General features: G+C 41.7%; 1 protein-coding gene across 1 annotated transcript in view; it reads right to left on the reverse strand.

Moving 5' to 3' along the window:
• Nucleotides 1–884: 884 nt before the first annotated feature.
• LOC102448831 (cytosolic phospholipase A2 epsilon-like) overlaps nucleotides 885–21,534 on the reverse strand; it is a 39,954-nt gene continuing 19,304 nt past the window's right edge. The window contains exons 11-20 of the mRNA XM_006130349.5: nucleotides 21,212–21,368; nucleotides 20,333–20,469; nucleotides 18,338–18,560; nucleotides 16,340–16,454; nucleotides 14,845–14,982; nucleotides 12,520–12,627; nucleotides 10,927–11,118; nucleotides 9,894–10,060; nucleotides 6,390–6,576; nucleotides 885–3,561 (exon numbers count right to left, since the gene is read on the reverse strand). Coding sequence (XP_006130411.3) covers nucleotides 3,323–3,561; nucleotides 6,390–6,576; nucleotides 9,894–10,060; nucleotides 10,927–11,118; nucleotides 12,520–12,627; nucleotides 14,845–14,982; nucleotides 16,340–16,454; nucleotides 18,338–18,560; nucleotides 20,333–20,469; nucleotides 21,212–21,368 — 1,663 coding nt within the window. The 3' untranslated portion in view covers nucleotides 885–3,322. The remainder of the gene's footprint in view (nucleotides 3,562–6,389; nucleotides 6,577–9,893; nucleotides 10,061–10,926; nucleotides 11,119–12,519; nucleotides 12,628–14,844; nucleotides 14,983–16,339; nucleotides 16,455–18,337; nucleotides 18,561–20,332; nucleotides 20,470–21,211; nucleotides 21,369–21,534) is intronic.

A 21,534-nucleotide genomic window follows, 5' to 3' on the forward strand; every position in this document is an offset into this window, starting at 1 on the left:
CCTCTTTAGTTTTACCATACATTGCAGGGCTACTGAACTTTTGAAGCCCCGGAGCCACGATGATACTCACAGCATATGCCGAGGGCTGCAATTTAAGTGTGGTTGCATATACATGTAAATAGCTTCTTTGACGCTGTTGGGCATGAATACAAAGGTTAAGGCAAGACTACACACCACACAGGCCCCATTTAAGTCAGTTCTGCTGATATTAATAAAATGCAATGTTTACCCAATTTCCACCCATATGACAGCAATTTTAATGAGCAGTGACAGTACAGAAATTTTACTAAAACCCATATCAGCAGAAGACCATTATATATTGACTACTTTTTTGTTTTGGCTCCCACCCGCAGGCCGCATGTTGGGTCCAGCATAAACCCAAATTGCACCCTGGGCTGCAAACAAACAGGCAGTGGGCCACATGCTGAGTAGCCCTGATATAGTGGAGTGTTAATTCTTCAATCAATAAACCCATACTCGTGTTATCCTGGGTGGTCTCCATTGGGAATTTTTAGGGTAACACCAGCTAACTAAAATCATGCCAGACCACAGATATTGCCGAACCAGAGAATGCCAGACTAGAGAAGTTCAACTTGTATCTTGCTGTAATTTAATTATACACTAGTGCACATACTAGCTGTGTTTGACATTACATAATTGTATAGCAGCTATAGTGGTACAGCTCACACCATAAGACTGCTCTGACTAACAAGTATGGGTCCAATTATAAACTTCAGAACTACCACCAAACAAAATATTTATAAAAATAACAGGTGAAGGGCAACATGTTCAAGTGGAAGAAACTGTGAGGAAAGAGAATCTCCTTGAAACTCTTTCTTTGCAGCATGGAGCATAACAATTCAGAACAGAAGGCACTCAAGAAAGTGGTTGTTAAAAAGCTTGATATTTATTTAATGTGATAAAACAAACTAGAGGAGACTAAGGGAGGATTTGATAGAGGTCTATAAAATCATGATTAGTGTGGAAAAAGTGAATAAGGAACAATTATTTAGTTGTTCCCATAATAAAAGAACTAGAGGTCACCAAATGAAATTAAAAGGTAGCAGGTTTTAAACAAACAAAAGGAAGTTTTTCTTTGCACAGTACACAGTCAACCTGTGGAACTCCTTGCCAGAAGATGTTGAAAAGACAAGGACTTTAACAAGGATCAAAAAAGAACTACAGCCTCTCCCCGAGTTACAAACGAGTTACAGACCAAACACTTGGTCATAACTCAATCGGTTCGTAACTTGGACCCCACTGCGTTACACACGACCATGCTGTTCGTAAGCATGGGTCGCGTTCGTAACTCGGGGACCACCTTTACAACCGCTCCATGGGAGCTTTGGTCGTAAGTGTGAACGGTCATAACTTGACCATTCAAAACTCAGGGAGCGGCTGTAGATAAATTCATGGTAGTTAAGTCCATCAATGGCTAGTAGCCAGGATGGGTAGGAATGGTGTCCATAGCCTCTGTTTGTCAGAGGCTGGAAATGGATGACAAGAGAGATAGCTTGATGATTTCCTGTTCTGTTCATTTCCTCTGGATCATCTGGCATTGGACTCTGTTGGAAGACAGGATACTGGGCTATATGGACCTTTAGTCTGACTCAGTATGGCCATTCTTATGAAACAAACAAATTTAACATGACCCACTTACAAATGAGGAGGATTTTACAGATTTTGTTAATGTCGGTGCCAAAGAAACAACAGGAGATTTTATAGATGAATAGGTAGTAGCCAATCTGAAGAGAACAGGTGCTGAAAATAAAAGATAGACGAAGAAGAGTTATGCTTATTGCTCTAAGCACACAGCAGGATCCTTTTTTCTCCAAAAATGGATGAAATGGTGCCAGCAAAGTAGACTAATCCATGTGGGGGTAAAACTGGTTGACAGTGAATCAGTTCACAGAGCAGCCAGTCCGGACTTAAACCAGAATTTCTGAGGTTTTAAAAGATTATTTAAATGTTCATTTACTGTGCTATCATGTTTACAATGTTTTTTAAATGTGTATATTATATATAGTATTGCATAAAATACCATGACCCACCCTTTACTTAAAACAAATATTAGGTCATGACTCAGTGAACTTTATTTTCTGGGATGGCTGCTTAATTGGAATGAATCAAAATCCACTGAAGCATCCCAGGTTAAATACCTATTCATTTGGTTTTATAGAAGAAACATTAGAAAGTTTTTGACACTTCCAGCTGGCAGAACAGAAAGCACGCAGGAGAATTAGAGCAATGAGGTGGATGAGGTAATATTTTTTTAGTGGCTCAGCTTCTGCTGAGGAGAGAGACAAGTTTTCAAGCTTACACAGAGCTATTCTCCAGGTCTGGGAAATGTGCTTAGGTTGTCTACACTGCCACTTTACTGGGCTGAAACTGTCTCACTCAGGGATGTGAAAAAACATACCCCTGAGGGCAGCAAGTTTCAGCAAAGTGTCAGTATAGATAGTACTATAACTGTAGGAGCTGCCTTCTCAGTGATGTTAGCTACTCCCTTGTTTGGGGTGGCTTTTTTTACAGCACTGGCAGAGTCTTTCCCAGTGCTGGTACCACAACTACACAGACACTTTAAAGCACTGCCAGAGCAGCACTTTAACTTTGCCAGGATAAACATCCCTTAATGTCACAGCTAAATACAAGGTGGAGCAGATTGTTTAGCATAAGTAGCTAAACACATTTTAAGGAACTTTTCAAAGTAAAGTAGCCTGTTAGCACCTTACCAGTCAGAGAGGGGAACAGAGGAGGGAGAAGAGATGGAATGGAGGGACAGTGAGTTATAGATTGTGCTATTAAGCCATAAATCCAGTCTTTCTGATAAGCATGACTTTTACTATCTAGCAAAGTTATGAGTTTAAGCTCCCAGGATCATCCATTGAAGGAACTGTACAGGTTTCCTTTGTGGGTGAGGGCTGAAAAGTCAGATATAGAGTGATCACTTTTTGAAAAGCATTCACCACAAGTGATGATGTCTTTGTCTTTTATCATTGTTCTGTGGGTTCATTTGAAAGTATAATGATTGTCTGTTTTCACCCATGTCGTTATTATTGGGCATTTAGTACATTGGATGAGGTACATGACATGTCGTGATTGTCATGTGTAGGACCCCATGGAACTTGAAACGTGTAGCAGGGGGTGTTCATTATTGTTATCATGGTGATATGTCTGCAGGGTTTGCATCTACCATTATGGCAGAGTCTGATGCCACTTTGAGTTAGCATGTCCTGGTCTGCAGGGAGCTTGCTTCTGATGATGAAGTTGGAGAGGATGGGGGGGTTGAAGGTCAGAAGAGGGGTTTCAGGAAAGATTTCTTTCAGGAAGATGACTGTGCTTGGGATGGGGACTGGGTTTGAGACTGTTTTCTCCTCCTCACTGCTGCGTGCAAGGCCTGAAGAATCATGTTTTCATTATTCTGGATGTTGTAATTAGTCAGTTTCAGCAGCTTGTTGAAATCCTCTGCTTTCAATGAGACCTCCCTGGTGGAATATGGAGAATAGAAGCTGGAGACATCAACTTTGCCCAGTTCCATTTCTGCTGCACTACGTTCCACACCTGGGGAATGAAACAAGCAAACAATAGGTTTCACTATCGAGATCCTATTATACCTATAGCGTATCTCCATCTAACGAACTGTGTCAAGAACGCCCAAAGGGTGCTCACATATTTAACTGCCAATCCAGAACTTGGTGTGTGGAACATCAGTCTCAAATCTGAACCCTCATGCATTGTGTGAGGATGAAAATGACTGCTGCTATCAACAGCACCTATGGTCCAGTCCATAGAAAGTCATTTGTAGGGGTCTTACAGAGGATTGCATGTCCACCACCCAATGGGGAAAGAAGAGGTTTTGATGACAGTGAGAAAAAAGAAAAAGCGACATTGAGAGCAAGAAGAAATAAAAAACTGGTAGATCTAAAAATGATCATAAAAAGCAAGAGTGACTCATCCATTAAAAATGCAGGTTCAATGAGAAATGGTGGCTGAATTAATAAAGCAACTTCTCTCCTTACTTGGTCTATCCATCACTGTTGTTTCGCAATATAAACAACCACCTCCTCAAATGGCCCACAGTGTAAAGTACAAAAAGCCTCCTCCCATGTCTGCTTCATCCCATAAGAAAAACCTTCCCAACAAGCAAACAACTGCTCAGTCACTTACTTTGTGTAGTACTCTAAAGGTTGTTAAACTCACACTTTGGAAGATATCAACAGGGAGGTTAGATTCCCAGCCTCTCCTGAAAAAAGACTTATCCGCTATGCCTCAGTTGTGTGTAGAACCCATAACCAGGTCCTAAAGACCTCAGGTTTTATTAATTTAACCCTGCCCCTTGAATTTCTCTCACAGTCAGGGCCAGACTGAGGCATGGGTGAGCCGGGCAGCTGCCCAGGGCGCCAACCGATGGGGGGTGCCTGATGGCAGCTATAAGGGGCGCGCAGCGTCCCTTACAGCTGCCATCAGGCACCGCGTGCCCGGCTCCTGCAGCACCGGCCTGCACGCATCCCTGCGGCACTGGCCAGCAACGCCCTTCCCCCCACGGCCGCGGGGCTCTACATGGCCCGGCGCATACGCCAGCAGCATCAGCCAGGCCGGACTGAGCCGCACTTGCACCGTGCATCCTAGAGGCGGGCCTGGGCTGCCCGCCAGTAGCTATAGCCAGGCCGCACATGCACCGTGCGCCCCGGGGGCAGGCCATGCACCCTAGGGGAGTGAACCCACTCCCCATGGGTGGGCCCGCGCATGCACCATGCACCATGCACCCAGGGGCGGCGCCATCTGCCCATGCCCAGGGCGCCAGAATACCTCGGGCTGGCCTTGCTCACAGTGCCTAAGTAGTCAGTGCATTTCGCACAGCTGGGCATTTCACAGCCCAGCAGTATAATGTGCTCATGCAAGCTTTCTCCACTAAGCAGATGACCCGCTATATTTTGCATTCACTGAAGTTTGAGTGGTTTGCAAATGTATCCAAAAGCACAGCACAGTGCATTAGACTGAAGAGGAAGTGGCAAAGTCATGGATGATGGTGACTGACTCCATATCATCAGAGAAATACCAGGGCATCTTAGCTAACTACAGACCCACAAAATAGTGATACATGCCCATATTCAACATGATTAACATATCTTTTTCAACACAACATAGTAACCATTACTAAAACTGTATGCTAAAATTGAGAATCATTGGTATATCACCAATAGGAGGAGCAGTGGAGGTTATTATATAGGAACAGAATTTTGTTTCAGGGAAAAAGTTGTGAAGGTGTAGAATTGCTTTGTAGGTTATCCGTTGGCATTTATACAGCAAGGTGACCCCAAAAAATCAAATGCTTAATCAAGTCTAAAGATTTTACTTCTATTCTGCTTCTTGGATCTGTTGCAAACCCTGCTCATCAATTTTATTTCCTTTGTAACCAGGTCCCTGTCTTAGCCCTGGAAAAACAATAAAACTGCAGTACCCAATTCTGATGAAAAAGTTCTGTAAAGTTGAGTAACGCCAACGTAGGGAGAGAATCACAGCCTCAAATGCCTCACCTTCTCCCACAGCAGCCTCAAGTTACATATTGAACACATGATTTATATGGAAAGCCTAGCTCTCAACCCTCTAAGTCTCAAATGATTTGTGTTGGCCTTCCAAATTGCTCCACAAAAGCCCCCAAAACAAGTCATGGAATTAAAAAAAACCAGTAGAAGTAACTATTACCACAATGTTAAAATGTTGTGGCCTTGTTTAATTTACAGAAATAATTGATGGCATAACACCAGCCATGAGTCAGACTGAGGTAAACGTGAGTCTAAAATAAGGGCTGTCTGTCATGAGGGATACATGAGTAGAGCAGGATGGAATTTTTCAAACTAAATATTTTTTTCAGTGAAAAAAACTGATTCTGCAACGTGGAAATATTTCATGAATTTGCATCATTCCCTTTTCAGAAAAAAGCTTTGATGTTTTGGAACTGAAACATTTTGATTTTTTTTTCTTCAAAATAACTTTTATTTTAAATATTCTTTGTTTTCATTTAAAAATGAAAAATTTGAATTTGATACAAAATATTTCATTTCAAGTGAATTTTGTCAGCTTGAATTTTGAATTCACCACTAATTTTGAAAGAAAAAAAAGAGATGCTTTTGGTTAACTCCAAAACATATTTTTATTTTCAAGATCTGGAAAATAAGAGATTTTTCAGTTTTCTGGCAATTTGCCCAAACTCTGTAACTGAGTGATGGGGCAGGCTGAAAGTTGTCATTTAAAAGTCAGTTATGTTGAAATTAGAAACGGGGACAGGAGAAATGTTTATTGGTATGAAATAAAACACAAAGATCTAGAAAGAGTGGGCAGGCTGGACATGCTAAGTGTAAGGCAATGATTGGCTGATGTTCACTTACCAGGTGCTATGTATCTTTGGAAGCTGTCATTCACTAGTGGGAAATAGAGCAGTATGGGAGCACATGGATTCTCTGCATCTTCAAACATATAACACTCCTTTAGGTTCTTCCTTTCTTCCTCGCTCAACACAGGCTTAGGAAATGGGATTCCTTGCTCTGAGAAGTATGTGGAGGCCCGATCCAGAGGCTAAATCACCGCAGACCAGAACAAACATTAGAAGCGACAAAGAGACACAAATAAGGTTGGGATTGTACTGCAATGCCAATAAGAATGCAAGCATCTGGAGACAAGCTGGGTCACATGAAAAGAGTTGCTGGCAATATACTTTATTTTCTTCCTTATCCAAAAATAATCTTACTGCACAAAACAAGAAAACAGTACAGATTGTAAAGACTGTTCAAAATTGCACTATCGATTTAAAGACACTAATGGCCATGAGAGTTGTAGAGCAGGAATTTGACTGGAAACAACACAGCAAGAATTCAAAGGAATAATGGTGCTACTGAAGATCACATCTGCATTCAGTTATAGATGGGTCTGGTTTAGATTCAGTTTCAGGATTTGTGTTTGAGGCCAAATCAGAAGCGGGACCCTCAATCAAATTCTGATTCCAACTTGCTGAAATCTAGTGAGCTGTTCTCATAAAACTCTAGTCCCAATCAATCTGTGTCTGACAGTCTTTTGATATTCCCACCATTTTGAGACTTCTCCTGAGATTTCATCCACTTTACAGGCTAAAGAATCTGATGTCTGATGAGACATTGAAATACAGGTTGCACCTCTAAAAGCCGGGACACTCTGGTCTGGCAACGTCCATGTTCCGGTAGGACCACGGATATTGCTGGACCAGAGAACCCAGCTGGCCAGGTTCAGGGGCTGGGCTGGTGGTAGGGAGCACAGCCCTCACTCCAGTGGGGAGCGGAGCTCCACCCAACTGGAGGCAGAGGGAACAGCAGAGGCTGGCAGCACAGTCATAGCAGGGAGCCCAAACCAGTGGCAGTGGGGCTGGTGCCTGGGAGTGCAACCTGGACTGTAGCTCAAGGAGCACAGCCTCAGCTGGTGGCAAGAGCAAAGCCCCAGCCAGAGTCAGTGTGCTGGGGAGCATAGCCCCAGCCCTTGGTGGGAAGTGAAGTCCCAGTAGGGCTAGGGGCAGAGGAAGCAGAGCCAACAGTTGGGAAGGCAGCCTTGACCTCCCCTGCTCCAAGAAACTCTGTCATTCAGGGCTGCTCAAGTCCCGAGGGTGCTGGACCATGGAAGTCCCGCTTGTACTGCATTTATCACATGTACATTTATCAGAAAGCTCAGTCACAGCCGTCAGACACACAAAAACTTCATTTAAGTGTCCAGTAAAATATTAAACAAGATTCAAGTATATTATAATAAATCCACTGACTAATAAAGACTACATTCAAATAAATTATTGGACAGTCAAAAATGTAGTTGCATAGTAATAAATCTTCCATTTTATAGAACTACTGTGGGAAACAATTAAGAACTCATTTGCCATACCAGAGTAATTGCAGTATCGTTGGTCAAAGAAAAGAAATATATTATTGTTACAGAAAACACCTTCATTAGTGACTGTTCAGATTTAGTCCCACCCAACATTGACTAACACTTGTATTGACACATCTATCTATTTGGAAGTCCACGTGTGTGTTCAGGCGTGGAATAGCATGTGCAGTGCACTGTTCTATATAGAATACCTGAAACAATTTTCCAAACATGACAAATGAACATGTCCTCACAAGCAAGTCTCACATTTAAATAGGAACACAGACAAGCATGTGAAACATTTCTTCACTCATTAAATCACATTTTATCTTATGTTGGATAGCTCAGGAAGTAAATAAAACTTTGGTCTTTTTTATTTATCACACTTATTTTCAATCACATGGGGACTGGAAATGAACATTCAAACTAGGGATGTTAAATTTAGTCAATTAGTGGGGGAGCTGCAGCAGGATTAGCTCCCGCCCAGGAGTTAACCCTGCTGTGGCTCTGCCTTTTAAATGTATTAAGAGCCTGTTCCAGAGGCACAGCTTCTGGAACTGGTTACAAGCTGGGAATCAGCTGATTCCCCACTTGCGCCCAGTCCTCACTGCCCTCTTGCCTGTCCTGCCCCTTGTGGAGATGGTGCTGGGCGGGGAGGAGAGGAACGGCTTTTAAGAGGCAGCAAGGGGGAGAAGTGGCTAGTCGAGGGACTCAGCAACTATCCGATAAGCTTTTGCTTATCTGATAGTCGACTGGTCACTTACATCCCTAATTCAAACCCTAATGGTCATAAAACTGAATTTGCTCTTTAAGATATGGGACATGTGTCTAATGGAAGTGCCATCTCAACCATCACTATTTCTTAGTGCCACCCCACAATGTTTCAATTAAATATAGCACATAGGCCATTGTTTCCAAAAAGAGAATATGTCATGTCATGATCTAAAATAAAAGTGGGGAGCCTGCAGCCAACAGCCTGGACACCATACACTGCTTCATTTCATCTGCCCGCAGCACGTGTCCGCAGGACTGGAGCTGTGAGCTCTGAACGTCAGCACCCTTTCCCCTCCCTTCACTGGATTGGAGCTGTGAGCACTGGCTTGTCAGCATCACTCTGCAGCCCCTGGGTGCAACAGCAGTCACGGAAGCTGTACATGCTGCTCCTATTGCTGGTGCCACAGCTCTCATTGGCCAAGAATCATTGCCAATAGGAGCTGCAGGGGCACAGCCTGAAGGCACAGGTAGCCCACATCACACAAAGCCACCAGGATCCTCCATGGACATAGTGATTCTGCTTTCAGGAACAGCACAGCTCAAGCTTATCCTCAATACACTGCCACCTGGGATCCACCTGAGGTAAGCATTGTCTGGCTAGACCCTGCACCCCCAAATCCCTCTCATATGCCAACTCCCTGCCCCAGGTCAGAACTCCCTTCCAGAGGTACCCTCAGCTCTTTCCTGCACTAAAATTCCTTTGGAGACTGCACCTCTAACCCCCATTCTCACCCCAACCTATTGTCCCATCTCTGGTCCCACTCCAGAGTCACACCTCCAGCTGGAGCCCTCACCCAACCCACACACCAGCCTCCTGCCCCAGTGCTGTGCCCTCTCCTGCACTCCAAACCCCTCATCCCAAACCCTATCATAGATGTCCCAGATACCCCACACCTTGAGCCAGAGCCCTCACCTCCCCCCATACCTCAACTCCTTGCCCCAGCCCTGATCCCCCCTTCACTCTCATTCCTAGTCCAACCCCAGAACCTAGGGAAAACCCTGAGCCGCTGACTTCCCCGCCTCCTCCAGGGCTGTGTGACCCTCAATTGATTTTTTCTGCAGTCAATGGCCCCTGATTGAAAAAAGGTTCCTCAGCACCATCTAAAAAGTAGTTCAAATTAGATCAAGGTTTTTCCTCCTGGAATCACCTCTCTCTTCTAATGTTTAAAAATAGGAAGTTACTAACACAATTGGCCATTACTGAACAGAACAAAGAAGAAACTGACCACTCTTACCATTGTCTGTGATCCTCCACTGTAATTTAAATGCAGGATGACATCCACTTTCCTCTCTGGTCTCATAATTGGTGGGCAACTGGTATCAAAGAAGAATGCAGTATCTACCAGCTCCAGATGCTCTGCAGTGTGTCTCAGTTGATTAGGCAAAGTGTCTAGCATAGTGTCTGAAAGGCAAGTATTTCTTACAAATGAACCATTGCAGGAACAGATCTACTACATCCCGCATTTCAAAGGTCAGACAGAAAAGAGAAGTACAGCTTCCCTCCAGGCACAGTCTCCTTTGTGACAGCTATCCCACTATAGCTTGCCCATGCTGTGCTGCACAGCAGAGGTTCTCAATATTTTTTGCACTATGATCCCATGTTACAAGAGAGGAGAATTTCAGGACCCCACCTCCTATAATTTGGGGACCCCTTTTCATCTAGGCATAAAGAAAAGGAAAGTTGTTAAAACCTGTCTGGAGTGATGGGACATCCTTTCCCATTCCCCTATCGGGCCCTGGACCTCAGCTGAGAATCCATGTCTTTATATGGATCTTCTCTAACATACCCGGTCATTCCATACCTGGCTCCCTTCTAGTACTTCGCCCCAGTCATTGGATCTAGTAGCCAGCCTCTCCTAGACTGAGAAGGGATTTTTTTTCTAACTCTCTCCCATTCAATCTCTTCCATCTGCTCACCCAAATCCATGAACTGTGCCAAACCTGAAATAGCTTTTCCGTGTGATCTACCACAAAATGAGTGAGGTTCCACCAAACCAATTCCACTAAGTACTTTCAGCCCCAAACAATCCAATAACATTAATCAAGGAGATCTATTCAAAATTAGTTTCAAGTCCTGATATTTGTAGTGAAGGAGTTAAAAAAAATGACGCTCGGTCATTCTTCCTGTCCGATTCAGCATAAATAATGCATGAGTTTAACACAAACCCCATTCCGTTTTCTTCAAGACATACAAGTTTCCCTTGCAAATTCCAGAGCCCTCCAAATCACCCAAAGGAACCCACTAATAATTGCGTGGCACTACTATACCTTTCCATTTAGAAAACTGCCCATGCTGTGTGTACTCATTGTGCATCTGGAAACCCCTTAAGAAACTGTGGTACTTTGATACTGCTGGGCGATCCGTTAACATATCTCGAAGTGCATTGGAAACACCTCCTGCAGGAGTGTACATGCAAGTAGCCATCTCATGTGGCTTCTCAGGTAGATCAGGCACTTCCTCTGAAGAAAGGTGGTAGAAATATCGCAGAATTATTTATCTTGTAGGGGCAGGGAGGGTGGAGGGGTGGAATAGTCTTCTGCAATAATAAATTATTATTTATGTAGATTTCTAAACATGCACCTAAAAGCTGGATTCAAAACCCGCTGAAATCAATGGAGTCTTTCAATGAACAACAATGGGCTTTAGATTAGGGCCTTAATGCATCTTCAGAATGAGGCCTGAGATTCTAATTAGACTACATTGTCATTCTATTCTTTTCCTTGGAAGAAGCAATTGGAAAGAATTGGCTCAGATTATTCCATCCCCCTTGATCTAGGTTGGCTGAAGACCATTTGTGACACCATGGGGTACATTGGATCCTCACACAGCTTCTGGGTGATCAAGTGGCAGAAGCAGTAGCCAACGATACTTTTTCCATCTAGACTTGGCTCGAAGGACATGATTGTTCCATTGGATTTGAAGCTACTTTGTCAACACAGTACTGAATTATTGTAATGTAGCTACATGGGGCTACATTTCAAATTGATTCATAAAATGTGTTGAGTGAACAATCTTGCAGTTCTTGAGTTTAGCAGTCTTTCCTCCAGGGATACATTACCCCGTGCTGTGTTCTGCGCTCATTGCCAGTTTATTGTCTATTGCAATTTAATTTAATGTGCTGATTTTAATCCAGAAGGGCTAGATTTTAAAAGACATCTTGATGTCTAACTCTCATTTCAAAATCTGTCTGTAACACCCAAAAAGGCTGTGTTTACTTGAAAGATGCCAGTCTCATAATGAGATAATTCTACAGTGAGATCAGTGGAGACTCTTGAGTTTAACCGTGAAGGAGCTGAGGACAAAGCCTTAGCAGTAAGGGGCTTTAACTTTGGAACCTGCTTCTTCCTTTGGTCTAATAAAGTTGAACACTGCAAAGTCAATCTATGTCCAAGCTTCTGAGAAGGGAGAATGCTGGGGAGGATAAAGGTTGGTTTAATAGGAATATTCAAAATTTGGATTTGGTTTATGTATGAGATTATTGTTCTCTTTAACATACCTGCACACAAAACTGTAAAAGGGCTCATTGGTAAAGATGTAAATGAAATACATGACAAAAAATAAAACTGTGGCAGTAGGTCAATGCTATTACTAGTTCCCTGGACTCAGCAAAACTAACATTTTCCTCCTCTGTTCTACTTACTCTCACAGAATCACAATAGTAAAGGCAAATCTACACTTCAAATTCTGCAGCAGCACAGCTGTAACACGTCAGTGAAGTCACCACCTATGTTAATGGCACGAGTTCTCCTACAGGCATAGGTGCTTCACCTCTACTTCCACCAGAAGTAGTAGCTTTGTCAACACAAGTAACCCTCAATGTCAACATAGCAAAACAAAATGAAAGGGAAAGCCAGAGTTACCTATTTCCGTCACTTTGTCTTGGGTCCATCTGTGCCAGAAGTCCTCTGAATTGTCAGCTGCATGCCATGCATCCAAGAGATTCTTAGAAAACACGCTACTCCACATTCCTATCACAGGGAAGAGATTTAATAGCAACTGAGTCCAAGTGAGGACACTGAAGCATTTTTATTGAACACTAACTTTTGTCCCTCCCCATATATCTGTTCTAATTTGCTTTCATATTTCTTTCTGATTTTAACAGTCAAGTCTAATAGTCCAGGCTTCCATGACTAGATTCCTGGAGAGGGAAAGGAGGCTATAAAGCTAGTCCCTTCTGAGGGTGCAAAATCTGCAGATCTTGTATGAGTTAAATTTGCAAAGCTCATTTGCGCCTATATTTGAAATCACTTAATTATCAAAATAAGAGACTTCTGAGGGCTATCACGTGGATCCAGATACTAAAATATTGGCACATTACTCAGTCTAGCTTTTGCAACCTCAACTGTTGGAACTCCGTATTTCAATGAGGGAGAGGGGATATTTTGAAGTTGATTCGATTTCACAAAGTTTGACCCGGAACCTTTGTTTTTCTTTTTTCCCTGAAATGTCTTTGAATTATAATTTCCTCCCTCCCCCACCTTTTTTGTCACCAAATGCAGTATAATGAAAAAACTCCAAAGTCAGGCTCTCCCATTCACAGGTTTGTTTGTTTTTTTTTAGCTTTTGCTAATGTGTAACTTTTCTAAAGTGGAAGTCTTGAAAAGTTAGTGTGGTCAAAAAAAATATGAAAAAGAAAAGTGAAAAAGTTTGTAAAGTGACAGAGAACCCTAGACAGTGGAAGCATGAATGGAAAGATGGAAATGCAGATGGGGGAATATAGTTCAAAATGTGTAGTTTAAAAAATCCCTGAAAATTAAAAATACATGAATAACGTAGGGGTTTTTTGAAAGTTTTTGTTTTAGTTTTTGAATAGCATTTTAATCCAAACATTTTCAAATGAAAACTCTTGCTGATCAGCACTATTTCATCACTGATAGAAGTTGTCATTAGATCTGGCTGGGACAGTTTTCCCATCCCAAAAATATTTTTGAAAGTTCAATTTTTCCCCATTTCTGAATGTCAAAATCTCAAAAATATTTGCATATGAAAATGCCAATCTCTTCCCTGCTCACACACATCAGGTCAATTGAAACATTTTATTTTGAGAATTCTGAAATTTTTCACTTTGATTTAAACTTTTTTTTATTACACCCTATCTAACTAGATTATATTTCAAAACAAAAATCATTTTCAAACAGAAAACCAACATTTTTCTTAAAAAATGACAAAATACTTTTTCATTTTGACAATTTCCAACCTTTTTTCCTTAAATTGGAAAATTTGTTGAAACACACCCAGTTTCACTATTACAGTTTGGACAATTCAGCATTATTCAAAGAAAGCAATTTGTCACAAAAATTCTGAGGAACTCCAGTTCTTAGCTCCCTAACTGTCGGACAGTGGCAGACTTTTTATATATCTTTTTATTTTTTTAAATTTCCATGGATATATAACCTTCTTTTATACCTTGCTTCTCCTACTTCTTTCACAGTCTTCCCTTTGCTACTGCGTATTGTTGATTTGTGTAACTAATCTTTAAATCTTTAAAAACATGTTGTCATACAGTATGCATGAAAGATACATTATTTGTGAGAAGTATCGGGGGGGTAGCCATGTTAGTCTGAATCTGCATAAACAACGTGAAGCCCTGTGGCACCTTATAGACTAACAGAATTATTGGAGTATAAGCATCCATGGGCAAAGACCCACTGACAAAGTGGGTCTGACGAAGTGGATCTGATGAAGTGGGTCTCTGCCCACAAAAGCTTGTGTTCCAATAATTCTGTTAGTCTATAAGGTGCCACAGGACTTCTCGTTTATTACTTGGAGATTAGCAATGCCACTATTTATTGAGCTAAATTTTCAATGTTACCATGCTGTATTCCTCAGGTTATAAATTAACAATTCAGCTATGGTCTAAGGGAGTGAACTGCAGAGATTTGGAATATAAGAGAGTGTGATATTTTTTGCAAACTCAGTTATTAAACATGTATACAAATTTTACATCTGCTTTGAGTTTGAGCATGGAATGACAAGAAAATGAAACCAAGTGCAATTGTTTAGGACAATTAGGAAGATTTAGAAGCCCATTCACTTTTTCTGCTGCTCATTAAGACATAAAAATATTTTCTGCAGTTGATACTGAACCACTGCTGCCAGTCAGAAGACAGTGGTTTGCCAAGTACTGATCTCCATAGCTGTTAGTGTTCTTATTAAGTAAACACTTTCCCAAGTGAAATAGACACCTTGCATGAAGCAGATCCGAGATTCTGGCAGTTTCTTCATTAGCCGACCCATGAAGAACTCGCTTCCAAAATCCTCTGCACGAATAAAAGCTCCATACTTCAGGAATCCCACCTCATAAGGGGTAAACTCCACCCATTCTACAAACAGAGCCACAAAAAATTATTTAACTGTATTAGGTAACCAGGCATGGTGTTAGTCAGTAGGTTGAGAGAGATAAAAGTAGAATAAAGCTTCTGAGTTTCAGCTTTTTCAAGATGAACTATGCTACAGAAACCATCATTGTTTGCAACTAGTCGCTTTTATTGACTATGAGTGACACTGAAGGACATGAAGAGTGACAGGGTTTATCAAATGGAGCAGCAGGCAGCTCTTTCTTCAAAATGGGCCAGATAATGGCCTTAATTAATTTCCAATTTATATGAGCTTTGTCACCGGAGTCACAAGGTCCACCCAGTTTGGGAGTTGTGGCAGCTCAGAATCTTTCCACAGGGGAGCCTGAAGCCAGCCAGCCAAAGTAGCAGAAGAGAGGCCTGTCTAGGAGCAATGGGGAGGAGTGATGATTCAGCATGTCCCCGTGGCAACCTGTAGTGACAGGGCTCCTATGCAACCCCAACTGACAATTCAAGTAGCTCCCCCTTAGCAGGACCTAAAGGTGGTCAACATGGCAAACACTGCCTACCCTCCCGCCAGTTAGCATGTCCTGGGGCATAGCTGCCTTTGCAAAGAGAATGGGTGGGAACACTTAGTGAATGGGGTTAGTGCTCTACAGATGCAAACATTTTCTTTCAAAAGGATAAAAAGTATATTCACAATTAATCTGATATTGGTCTGGACAAACACTTGTGTATCAAGTAAATGGAAGAGATGTGTAATATATATATAAGGTAACATTTGTCCCCTATGCAAGGACTAGCAAGAAGTCTATGCATCACTTCAATTGCACGCACACAGTCTAAATCAGAATTATGAGTGTGGTAAATGAAGTAACAGCACTTTATTGTCCACTTCCTGTCCATTTCAGATTCATTGACAAAGCAAAAGTGTCAGAAAGAAAACACAGTTCCTCTTCCCACAGAAAGTGAAAGGGAGCCCACACCAGGATGTAATTGGGCTTCTATGCCTAGATTTGTCATGCAGAAGAAGCACTGAGCTGATAATGAATGACCTCCCCAAGGTTCAGAGAATTAAGGACCCATATATTTAGATGCTTAACTGAATGTCCAGACTGCCAAGGTCTGCAAGATGTGTCTGGAAATCTTATGAGAATGGACTCTTACAGGATTTCCAATAATCCCAGCCTCTAATCAGGTGGAGGGAGTAATACTGGGAGAACAGCCTCTTTTACCATATTCCTGTACATTTAACTTCAGGCCCTGATTAGATGTCAGTGTAGAAATGCAGAGACAAAGGGAAACAGAATAATATCAAGCTTAAAATAGGACTATCTTAGAGCTGAACTCAGCTGTAATTCTTGAATATAATCAGATTCATTACCTCTAAAATCTTTTGTGGTAATGTTGTCCTTGACATTGAGAGCAAGATAGATGGGCAGTGGGTTCTGCCCCCAATTCACTGCCTGTTGCTGATCGGACAGTTTATGGTTATTTGTCTGGTTTTGAAGAAAAAAATGGTTAATTGAGAAACAATCACAATGACATAAGAATCCTTGCTTATAGAATCACAGAGCTCTGTTGGGACACTGCAAGTACCAACTCCAGTATACACAGGCAGGTCTGAACTTTCTGCTAACCCCCTCTTCTCACACAGGTCAGATCAACGTAACACGCAAGAAAACTTAACAGAAAAATAAGGATATAGCATCATGTACTGGTATAGATGCTGCTATACAAATCATTACACTCCCATGGCATCTGAATTTGAAAGTCATTGAAATGTTTGAATTCTCATCTATGTTCTCCTCTCTGTACTTGTCTGCACAAAAAGAAAGATTTGGTAGAAGTCAGGGGCCTCTGGAATGGTTTTGGGTAAGAGGGAGTCTGTTAACCAGCCTACATTCTATTTCAATGTGTGATACCAGAATTTACAGACTACACAATATATCCTTAGCTCTGCATTCCCATGTATTGTGAAAAAATGAGATTGCACTATTCCTCCTCTTAACTTATATTTTAGTGTCACATGTTTTTAAATATGATTTTGTCAATGCTCCATATAAATGGCATTCCTCCTAAATTCATTCCAAAGAGTGTTTGTTTAGAAAACAGAAATACTGAGTTAGCTATAGTTGAAAAAAATCTGAACTGTAATATGGTTTTGAACTGTTCTCTAAAAACAGAATTTTGTCCAATTTTACAAAACAACTTGTGGCCCGAGAATAAGAAGGGAAAATGTCACATAAAAAAGGGGCTTGGTTTTGCCCATACAATTACAACTCTTTTATACAGAGATTTAAAATGAAAACTTCTTTCAGCATTAGTGTGGCAATACACCTGAGACACTATGATTTTTTCAAGCTTTGCCTGTCCAAATCTTATAACTTTCAAAACTAGCCACAGAAACACCTGCTTGAGATAAAAACCAAAACAGCTGCCACGAGCTAATGAAGAGCAATTTTAAACGTCCTGTAAGTGTAAGGTCTGATAGGAGTGACAGATTCACTAGAAGTTTTTAATGATTGCATTGAACATACGGTGTATTTTAATACAGTTGAACCTCACTAACACACCCTTTGCTAAATCGCATTCCTTATAACCCACACAAAAATTGACAGTCTTGCTCCAGTTCTCAGCAAAGAGGGAAGTTTCAGTGCACTAAAATTTGGGGTTTTTTTGTTTGGTTGTTTTTTTTACAAAATATACTACAGGCAATGTTGCTGTGGTAGTGTCAGTCCCAGGATATGTGAGAGCAAAGATGGGTGAGGTAATATCTTTAAATGGGTCAACTTCTGTTAGTGAGCTCTGGCTGAGTGTCTCTACAGGCTAACTGTGTCAACAGAAGTTAGTCCAACAAAAGATATTACCTCACCTACCGTGTGTCTTTAATTTATTAATATACTCTGAATTATTAGCCTATCCGTGGTTCTCAATCTTCTCCATACCGAGACCTCTTTTCCACAACAGAAACTCACCCCCAAACATCTGAATTCCCCTTTCAGAATCTAGTCAGAGTCCCCTTTGCCATTTAGCTATATGAGAAGGGCAAGAAGGTTGTCACTCTTCAGGTTCTTAACCCCTGTCCTAAATAATTAACCTGAAAGTACAGTTGAAAAGATAGATGAAAATGCAGTACACATTTCTCATCTGTTTGTTCATTTATACACTAATTCACAAAATGTCATAGCTCACTTTGCCTTGCTGTCACTAGCATATTTTTGCAAGGTCCTACTCCTTGCATGAGGTATTGTTTGCAATCAACCCCGTGGAATTTCTTTGCATGAATAATCCTATACAGATATTGGATAGGTCTTTCAGTCTGGAGGTTAATTTTCTGGAGAATATCATCCTTATTGAAAAGAAGGAATGTATACAGTACCCCATCATTCAACATGGATTCAATCATGAGCCCCCAGAGATCAATAAAAGATGTCTTGTATCCTGCTTGGGTGCGTTGACTCAGCTCTCGATGATAATTCTTCAGACTCTCCAAGGAAAAAGCACTCATTTTGGATTTGGATGCTTGCTTCCGAGCTTCAATGATTAGCTCCCCTAATTCCTTATGTGACCAATCATCATCTTCATACAAGTTTGTCATGGTCCTGGAGACAGAAAATATCGTGTTAAAGATAACAATGAATTAGAATTAGGAGCCTGTGAAAATCAAAAGATCTATGCAGCATAGCTTTATGAAAACTTTTCTTTCAGTTACTTAAGCAAACTTGCACTACCTATCTTTTCTTTAGCGTTTCCAATATGAACACATATGAACACACTCCAAACTATCAAAGCCCATAGAGAAACTCATCTGAAAACTTTGAGTTTGAGGTTAAAGATGTGCAAATGCACATTATTTCTGAGTTTCAGAGTGTCTCCACCCAATGCATATAAATCAGTAGAGGGTCACTCAAAACTCAACACAGGTTTGCTGAAAACCTTACCCAGGATTGAGGAAACACCCACAAATCTCAGATAACCTCTCCCTGTTTCATTAGGAAATTTTTAGTGCATGTCATTGAGAATATATCCTGTAAAATAGGCAATCCAATGGATCCCTTCTGATATTTATGAATGGGATTAAATTACTTAAGATCATTATTTCTGCTGGCTGAAATCTAAGTGTAAGAAAAAGAATGATTAGACAGAAAATAAGAAAATTGCAGGTTGAGGTGAAAACACTCTGTAGCACCTATGTGACATAGAAGCCCAAGTCTCATTTTCAAAAGTAAAATGGGAGCATAAATTTCATTGATTTTCAATGAGACTTCAGCTCTTAAATGCCTGTATCATTTTGAAGATGGGACGAAGACAATTCTGAAAATGTTGCACTTAGGCCATGTCACAGAGGAGTGGGGAGCCACTGGGCCCTGCACCCCCATCCGCAGCCAGATATCACTCTCAGTCAGCCGGTAGAACAGAAGGTTTATTTGTTCACAGGGACACAGCATAGCACAGACTTGTTTTTAGCACAGGAAGCAGGAGCAGTCAGTACAATCCATCTTAGGGAGGGGGGTCCCAGAGCCAGGGCCTCCTCCGCGCATCCTACGACAGCTGAGACTCACTCAATCAGTCCCAGGCTCCAGGCAGCTCCACCTCCTCCTTTGTCCCCATCCCAGGCAAAAGGTGTTATCTGGTTGCACCCCCCACTTAGGTTACAAAAGAGCCTGCGCTATTATGTATGTGGTGGGCTGGGGCAGCTTCCCCCTCAGTGAGAGGCACACCCAAAACTCCCATCCCCAGCCAAGCATGGATGCAGTGCCCAGAGAAATTGAGGCACACACACAGAGGTACAACAGAGCAGCACAGGACAGTAGGAATCACATACAACATGACAAGCGAACAGAGTGAATACAATCCCTGGTTTGTCACAGGCCACATCTACAGGGACTATAGATGAATAGTTAGGATGCTGTAGCTATGCCCATACTTTATAGTGCAGGGATGGCCAACCTATGGCTCGTGAGAAAGTGTGGCTTGAAAAGCTGCCCCTGCACCCTTACAAAGGGCCCTCAGCTCCCAGTGCTCACCGGGTGCAGGGGAGCCATCCAGTGCAACAAAGCAAAATAGTGCTGGCAAGATGGCCCCTGGCACCTGATGTGGTCAAAAGCCAAACCGGAGTTTTCATTTAAAGGGATAGTGCCTTTTTTTTTCTTTTGCTCGATCGAACGTGGCAGCCGACTTTTTTTTTTTTTTTTTTTGCTTGACAACTTTTCCCCCTAGGCTCTTTGTGCACCACTATTCTGGCTCTTTGCCTGTAATGGGTTGGCCACCCCTGTTATAGTGTATTTCCAAGTAAAATGATACATTCCTCAAGCACATCTCTTTCTACCAAAAGCATACAGAAGAATCAAATAAAATACTATGACCTGCTTACCATGTTGTACCAGATGATCCAGAGATATATGAAACACAATCCAGAACATTCAGTTTCTGAAGACCCAAAATGCTGCCATACATGGCTGTTAAAGCTCTTGTCCCAATTCCTGTTGTTGTCACAGCCACAACTGGCACCTGTGCAACACACAAAGGCAGCAAGTTGATAAACAACATTGAGAGGTCTCAATGCTTAAAAAGGAGCCAGGTAAGCAAAAGGTGAGCTAAACCAAATCCGATTCGTGAGTAGATATACTGTGTCTCCGTAAACTGTGGCACAGCAAGATAATACAGGAAGGGCTGTGCTGTATATGCTTCCTTTTAAATTGTTTGGTATGCCTGGCTGCTCAATACAATGAAAGTCACATTCTTCCATTGTCAAAGTGGGTTTTTTTTCAGTATGTATGGAAATTGGGGTAAAACTCTCAGCTTTGGGATTCTCCTAATTAAGAAGCCAGCTGGAGACCTACATAGGAATATAGGATTTGCCAATCCAGAAGAGAACATTGATCTGTCAAATCTGAGACCATTTTGGCTGAACAGGACCTAGAAATAAAACTTCCTCATGGGACACCCTTTTCCCAGACTGAATGGGGGCCTGATGGTGGTAGAACATTCAAGTGCCTATTGTCCTGGCCTGGGGAAAGAAGAGAGAAGGATCTCCTGGGTATTATCTTTCTACACAGGACACACCCTACACCTTTTCTGTCCTGTGACAGCACACCACGCATCATAATTGGCACCAGCATTGACTCCCACTGAAAGACCAAGACAGACTCCCTGTAGATTTCAATGGGCTTTGGGCCCAGCTTTTAGTACTCAATAGGCTGGGCATTTGTCTGGGGAAATATAGGACACAAGATTCTGCTGCCTCAGCTACCTCATGGTCCTTTAGATCCTCTTCTAGCTGAAGAACCTTCTTTAGAGCAGCAGCAACCACTTTCTTCCGATACTTCAGGAAATTTTGTTCCTCTGTGCACAGGTCAAATCCCAAACGTACATCTAGTTTTCTTGAGGTATTAAACAGGCCCTGAGTCCTGAGGCCAAGGTAAAACCCACAAATTACCACCTGTTGTAGTTAATTTCAATTGCTCTCTCCATATATATTTTAAAAAAAACCACATTAGATGGAATATCTTTTCCATAAACCTAACACCTCTCTGTAGACAGGGTAATGTGAGAAATGAGGGAGAAAGAAAAATT

The sequence above is a fragment of the Pelodiscus sinensis genome, chromosome 5 (assembly GCF_052426305.1).
Source record: "Pelodiscus sinensis isolate ZL-2025 chromosome 5, ASM5242630v1, whole genome shotgun sequence".
NCBI lineage: Eukaryota > Metazoa > Chordata > Testudines > Trionychidae > Pelodiscus > Pelodiscus sinensis.